This window comes from Etheostoma cragini, chromosome 1 (genome assembly GCF_013103735.1).
Source record: "Etheostoma cragini isolate CJK2018 chromosome 1, CSU_Ecrag_1.0, whole genome shotgun sequence".
NCBI lineage: Eukaryota > Metazoa > Chordata > Actinopteri > Perciformes > Percidae > Etheostoma > Etheostoma cragini.
Window position 1 is genome coordinate 30,508,357 of NC_048407.1, and position 7,468 is coordinate 30,515,824.

Sequence of the window (7,468 nt, forward strand, 5' to 3'; positions counted from 1 at the left end):
GCTCAGGCACACACATTCATTCTCCCTTGTAGGGGGGGCGTGGGAGACCGTATAGCAGAAAGGGGGGGAGGGACTGACAAGTTGTCGATGTTCAAATTCTTTGGTTAAATCCTGGATTTTCATGATCCTACCTCCAGCTTATTTAAATCAATAAAACCCTAAAATGAAAAAAATTGCTAAGAAGGTTATTGGGTATCTTTTGCTGACAAAACATCATCTAAGTTTGTGGGGGGTTTGAAGTTATTTTGTGGCAGTACCATACAATATCAACCCAAATGGATGAGCAAAAAAGACGGTGATCAGCATTTACAACAGTCACAGAAAGGAAAGAGATTAAAATGTAAGTTAGAGGATGGTCTGTGATTGAGGCTGCTGTCAGAGCTGCTGAGGGAACGTGAGAGATGTGAGGAGAGAAAGCCACGATCATCATCATCATCCTTTAATCTGAGTATCTGAAAGGGACCTGCCGGACTCCCAATTTCTTTTTCAAATTAATACTTAAATGAGACTATTGATTTCTCCGACAGTGTGTGTGTGTGCATGTGTGTGTGTGTGTGTGTGTGTGTGTGTGTGTGTGTGTGTGTGTGTGTGTGTGCGTGTGTGTGTGTGTGTGTGTGTAGCACACAATAACAAAAACATATGTGGCAATGTCTGATCACGGCTTTGCCTCAATTATTACCTCTGTAAAGGTGCCGGGGGCGATGTACATCTTAATGCCGAACATAATCGGGATCCAGATGACGGAGCAGATGACCATGAGCCAGCCCATAACCATGGACCAGGTGGGGTAGGTGTAGTCCTCGTACGTCATCCCCTTCCATTGGTACAGACTCAGTCCCAGGATGCCCTGCACAGACACAGGAAACCAGGAAATCAGCATTAAAGGAGATGCTTTCTATTTACCTTTCAAGAACTACTGCCGCAGTTTCCTTGAGCAACGTCACTTTGGCTTCTGCTCCAGTGACACTGCTCAGGCTCACGGCTACAAGTTTAAGGCTGTGGTTGCACTGATCAGCTCCACAGGTATATACAAACTGCCAAATGGAGTTGTGTTTGCAGATATCCACAGAAAGATGCGCACTCTGTTTTTTGTTTATTTTCCTCACTTGACAAATTAGTTACCTGCTGCAAGAGGATACTCATTTCTAATGAGGTGTGATGCTTTAATTTCACTTCCAAGGCAAAGGTGTAAAACAATATTTATAGCTGAAGAGCAAAATCTGTCCATGTTGTTCTGTAAGTTTGCAACCCAACCAGCAAATGTATGATTTCACACCTGTAGCTTTTTTTTACACTATTTTTGAAATGAATAAATTAACATCACTGGTTTCCTTTTGAGAACCATTGAAAACCTTTTCAGTCTTTTGAACCGTTTCATTCCAAAGAAACATCACGTAGGTTTTGTGTTAGAAGGTCACTATACATTGCTTTTTCAATGTGTAGTCTGGTTTGTTTTGAGGAACAAGTCTTCAAATGATGTGGCAACTTTATGGTCCTCACAACTATAAATACTCCTGCATACACTGGAGTGAGGACACTGTTAAATTTACTACTCCAATTACAATAATGGCTGAAAACCCCCACAATCTTTTAGGGAAACCTAAAGGAAATTTGAGTGATAACTTTGCCAGGTTCTGCATTTTTAAGATGCAAATCATTGGTAAGAATACAAACAACTGTTAATATTAAAATAATAGCCCAAATGTTCCTTTTAAGACTTGTGTAGCCTGATATCGTCAGCACTAAACGAGGACAATACAGTGGATTTCCTTACCAATTAACTAAAGTGAACTCAGGACACAGAGCTGTGTCCACTGTTCCATTTAAAGAAGAGGATAGATGACAGTGAAAAATGATACAGAAGAAAGAGAGACCGGAGATGTTACATTGTAGCAAACAAAAACGTTTCATGCAACAGCAATGTGACTTTCAGAATGAAAGCCTTTGTTTGCGGGGAAAGCCCGGCCCCAAATAAACAACTGTTAGCAAATGAGACGTATACTCTAGCACTGCTGGGGAGTGCAACCTGGGTCGGATTGGAGAAAATAGCAGAAGGGGGGGGGGTGTTTTTTGATCATGCCCAAAATAAAACATGAAGGAATTACATCCCCCTTTCAACACCATAGATTTAGCGCCACTCGGCCAGCCATGCAAAACACTTATTTATGAAGTTACACATTCAGTGGGAAAAAACATGTGAAACAGGACAACATGGTGTCAACGAAAAACACAGCGCTTTAAAGCTGAGGAGCGTAATTCTCTTTGCGGCAAAAACAAAGTACTTTCACCAAGGAATAGCTTGTTCATTCCTCGGGAGTGTCTTAACTATGATCCTTTTCCTAAACTTAACTGGTCATTTGGATGCCCAAACTCTTCTGTCATCACCGCATGGCGTCACTTTTTCTGGCTGAACTCTACCACCATGGCCCCTGGCGGTGCCTGTAGCCGACTGCTAGTCACCTATTGGCGGATAAACAACTGCTGCTGGTGGGCAGCGTCCCGCAGCTCTGCAGCGGTAAACCCAACCGGCAACTGCTGCTTGGATTTTTTCATTCTATGACACTATAAACTGTTTACAGAGCTTTACTTAGTTTAAAATTCTTCTAAAAAGTACTTCAGCAGAGGCAGGGATGTGTGGACCAGAAAGGGGGAAATCTTACGCATCCCCCCTCCTCCCTGGAAAATCGCACCCTGGGTGCACCTGTGTGGTGGCAGATCTTGCTCAGGACCCGAGGAATCGCAGTGTCTAGTGGGAAGTCTTCTGGATGAGCGGTTCTTGTGAAAGCAGCAATACAGCCATTGGGCAATAAAAAGGAAGGATTCCTTTCCTGATACACTAAACAGTGTGTACGTAACACACTGATATCAAAAATTACCTAAGTGGATCGCAGAGCTTGCACTAAAAAATAAAAGGACAGACAGAGATTTCTTTATTCCTTCCTTCCATTTTAAGCAGTGAATACAAAAAGGGACAGAGTTGGAAAAAATTGAATAAGAGAAAGGAATTAAAATAAACCGAAAAAAAGTAGTAAGACATAAATAGATTAGCCTGGGGTTGTGCATCAATGAGCTCCCTGAGGAAATCGGATCCCCCTTAAGAGCAGCAAGATGACCTGCCGGCCCAACTGCTGCTCCATTTGTCATCATCAGCTCTGCTTTGGAGCTCCACTGGTTTCCAATACAATTCCTAATATGAGTACTGGCATTTTCCCAACACTGGCATGTTCCTAAACCCTGTGCAGAAGAATTTTCTGCACAGAATATGACAAAAAAATTAGTTATTTTAAATAAAATGTGTTCTCTGTAAATAAATGTATATGTGTGTTTGCAATAGCTGAACAGACAACTATTTGGCAATCCTTGTTTAAAAAAACAACTTTGTGACATGACAGGAATTGGAAGCAAGAAATAAGTTTTGATTTTAGTGTAACAGGAGCAATTTCTCCTCTGTTCCTTTTCAATTGCAAATCAATGAACTTGAAATGTGACAGTGAAAATGTATGTGTGAGTGTGAGTGTAAGAAAGAGAGAGAGAGAGAGAGAGAGAGAGAGAGAGAGAGAGAGAGAGAGAGAGAGAGAGAGAGAGAAGGATATGAATAAAAACAAACATACCGTCAGAATGGTTGGAGTCACGAAGGCCCAGCAGATTCTCCAGAATCGGTTTGGCTGGAAACCAATCATCATTTCAATGTCGTCGCAAAACCTCTGCAGACCTACAGGGACAAGAAAAAAAGGAAGAGAAATGAAATGAAATAAAAGAACAGAAAGTCAGAAAGAGGAGACACAGAGAGTGACCTGGGTTTAATAAGGTCCCTAAAAAAGAACTAGAAAATGAAATCAATCTTTATGAATGTGAGTGTGTGCGCGCGCGTGTGTGTGTGTGTGTGTGTGTGTGTGTGTGTGTGTGTGTGTGTGTGTGTGTGTGTTTGTGTCTGTGCGCGTCTTCAGATGTCAGTCCAGATGTCTTCATAGCTCCGACTTTATTGATGGATAACAGTGAGTGACATGAAGAGGCAGAGTCACACAATCATTTCAATATGTCACTTGAACTGATACTCTGACAAACTGGAGGAGAGCCGCTTGCGTTGCTCCTTGGTAACAGCCATCTGACACACACCTGAGCTCTGAGCCTGTGTGTGTGTGACTTACACGTTACAACAGAGACCCCTGGTGGCCCCGGCTGGAATGGCATGTTGTTCACAGCAGAGAGAGCGAAGTGACAGTTGCTTTCCATTAAGGACTTCTGGATAATCAGCCCCTTTTATAGTGGACACAATCCAAACCATTCGTTTTCAAAGTTATGTTTATAGAATTTTTGCAGCAGCCGGTTTAATTAGCTGACATTTTAATAAAAGATCTTTAGATTTGGTCTTTTTTTTATTCACCAAAAGACCAAAAAATCTGCCTTTTGTCCAGATTGTTTGTATTTCCGAACTGAAAAGCCTCTGAAAAAGCATTCAAATCCTCCCAGGACACTAACCCCCCCTGCTAAAACCCCGACTGAGGTCATTATTTTAGGTCTGGCAAATCCTTTAAGGGGTACACTGCGAATTGTACGTGGCAAAGGCAGTTCACTAGTCCTAGGGAGGACAATGCAGTCTGTGAACACAGTTAGTATAATGTCTTCTGATGGGATTACTTAAGTGACATCATGCGGGTATCTTGGTTTGGGATTCACAATTTTAATACAAAGCCTGCATTACAAACTGGGGGTGTGAAATCTGAAAGACACAAGCATTTAACTAGGCACTGAGGGTCTAAGGAAAGATGCTATCACGTTGCAAATGGTAGTGTTTGATATCATCCAGCACTTTTGGACCCAGACTCACACGAGGGACTAAAATCTAAATCCATGAACCTTGACGCCCCACCTGGTCGACCAAAAGAAGAATGAGCAGCCATGGTGTGATAGAGGTTATCCTATCTGATATTTGACATCTGATTGTGGGAGATACCTTCAACATTGTAGCCTGGAGTTGCCACTAGCGAGGCTTTAGATTTTCATTCTTATTGGTCAAAGGTCATGAGCTAAAAAAAGGATCAGCTGTGCTCACCATAGAGGTAGGAGATTCCCACCAGCTCGCAGATCGCAATGATGACCAAAGAGTAGGAGGCGGCGAATGTGTCCACCAACTGCAGCATGAACATCCCACTCTGCCACAAACACACACACAAATCAAAATGTTACAAAATAATTCAAGGTTTTATCTTGCAGTGACACCCCTTTCTCTGCTTCACTGAATTTTTGCCATCTCTGACTTGATCCATGGTCATAACATTCGCGCTGACTTGTACCGGATTAAAATAAATGACATGTATGAATCCTACTTTAGGCTGGATTTTGCCCTCCGAAGCTCTCTGGGAGGATTTTAATAAGATTCTGTCGCTCTTGGTCCACTCAGTGAGCCTGTCCTCTGAAGGCCGGGACCATTCACTTTCACATGCAGAAATCTGTTGACTTAGTCTAAGAAAGAGAGTATATAGATGGGTGTTTTTGTGTCGTACCTCCGTGATCATGGGAAAGCCCAGGATGAAGAAGCAGGCGCAGCAGACCAGGGTGAAGAGAGGTTTGTGTTTCCTCAAGTATTTGGGGAACTCGTCTGACACTGACGTTACGATGGTCTCAATGGTGGCAAACTGAGTAGCAGGAAGGAAAAAGAACCAGAGAAAAAGAGAAGATGAGGGTGGGAAAAGTCAATTTATTTAATCACAAGTATGGTGAAAGATGTTTAATCAAGACATTGCTTTAATTGATTTTTCCTGAAGAAAAAAAAACATGACTCAAGTTTAATTATCAAAAGTTCAGCATATCTTGATTGCTTGTCTCCACTACAGAATGACTGAAAATTGTCCATTTAGCCAAGTTTGCAGCATGGTTTCAACTGAAAAGCCTCCAGTCAGCAGGTTTGACTCATTTGTATCAAAGCAGCTGCTGCTGTCGGAATTAAGTATCCAGCGTTGTGAGCCGTTTGTCTGCAATTCATCCAATAAACCCATATTTTGCCGTAATTTCATATATTTCTAAAACAAATAAAGAACATTATCCTAATTCTTAGGAGGGGAAGATTTCATTAGCAAATGTAACATGATGATGGCCCAGAACCCCGAGGAGAGCAGTGGATGAATATACAAACAGGCAAATTGAGTGAGGTTGATGTAGTTTGTGTGTATGTGTGTGTGCGTACTGAAGCAGCCCATTGGCACAGAGCTATCTGCCTTCTCTCCGCTCCTCTACTTCCTCCTGAGCTCCCAAAACTAATTTCCCGTCAACATCCCAAGCCTATTACCGCCGAGCTGCTTTCTACAACAAAGCCAGCAGCCCTCTCTTCTGAGCCCCCGCTGCCAAGGCAAAGTAACATCATCGTTTACTCTTACTGTTGACTTGTGTCTTAACGTGTGGCTGTTTTAGCCGGGATTGTTTGTCCAGGATTGTACCTGGAGGTGGTCTGGACTCTTAAAACATCCCCGAGACTAAAGTGTTTATTCACCAAAGTAACAACAGGAATTAATCAGTGCAGTAAGTAACACAATAACAGTTTTAGCAACTTAGAAGAGTAGGTGTGCATGGGTTGTGCTGAAAAGGAAAGCACTTAAAGCAGTAAAACAACCTGAAAACACAGTATTGACATGCTATAATGTTATTGTGGCAGACATATTTACACATCCAGAAGATACAGAGCCTTATTATCACTCATTTAAAATCATGTGGTGAATGTTCACTCTCGTGAGCTTACATTTAGTCTCACCTAACCCGGGGAATATCTGACCTTCAGCTGCTTAATGCTCCATGTTATTCATTGGCTAATTTCTAACTATGTCTGTTTGATGGCATGCAGTGTACAGTGGGTTCATCAAGGCTTTCTTGCTGAATACAGCCTGCGTGATGCTGAAAACAAGGCGCCATGAAGCTGAATTAATGTTTCAATTTTCTTTCCCATAAGCAAAAACGTTTCAGAGAGTAAACAGTAAGCCTTTAGAAAGAAAAGCATCGTTTTGTGACTACATTTTAAAATGAAATTATTAATTATTATTAATAGATTAAAGACAGAATAAGGAAATAGAATTAGGAATTGGTGGATTTATTATTCTTTTCCTTTTTTCATATTGAGTCTCTTAGTGTATAATGTAAATGCGTATGTTAGCAACACATTTACAACTACTTTTCAGACTGATTAATTTATGAATTAATTATAAAGTCTATAAATACATAGCCTGGTGGCACACCTGCCTCCAGCCTCATGGAAACTGCCATGAGCAGTTTTTATTATTTCCACTAATCTCCACAATATTTGTGTGATTGTCAGAAAATAGTGACAAATGCTTACTTGATCGTATGTACTTTAAATTGTACTTTTGCAAAACTTTAAGGTCAACTTAATCTCACGTTAATCAAATAGACCCCCCCCCCACACCTTCTGCTCAAGAACCTGGAGAGTTCGGTACTTCATCTGAAATCAGTCACCGCGGGG

The 7,468-nt window shown here is 41.5% G+C and overlaps 1 protein-coding gene across 2 annotated transcripts in view; it reads right to left on the reverse strand.

Annotated features, from left to right (window-relative positions):
- The window catches only part of slc6a5 (solute carrier family 6 member 5), a 24,788-nt gene that overhangs the window by 3,843 nt on the left and 13,477 nt on the right, over window positions 1–7,468 (reverse strand). For both annotated transcript variants that reach the window (XM_034869172.1, XM_034869180.1), the window contains 4 exons: window positions 5,505–5,636; window positions 5,054–5,153; window positions 3,612–3,712; window positions 680–847 (listed from right to left, as the gene is read on the reverse strand). In XM_034869172.1, coding sequence (XP_034725063.1) covers window positions 680–847; window positions 3,612–3,712; window positions 5,054–5,153; window positions 5,505–5,636 — 501 coding nt within the window. The remainder of the gene's footprint in view (window positions 1–679; window positions 848–3,611; window positions 3,713–5,053; window positions 5,154–5,504; window positions 5,637–7,468) is intronic.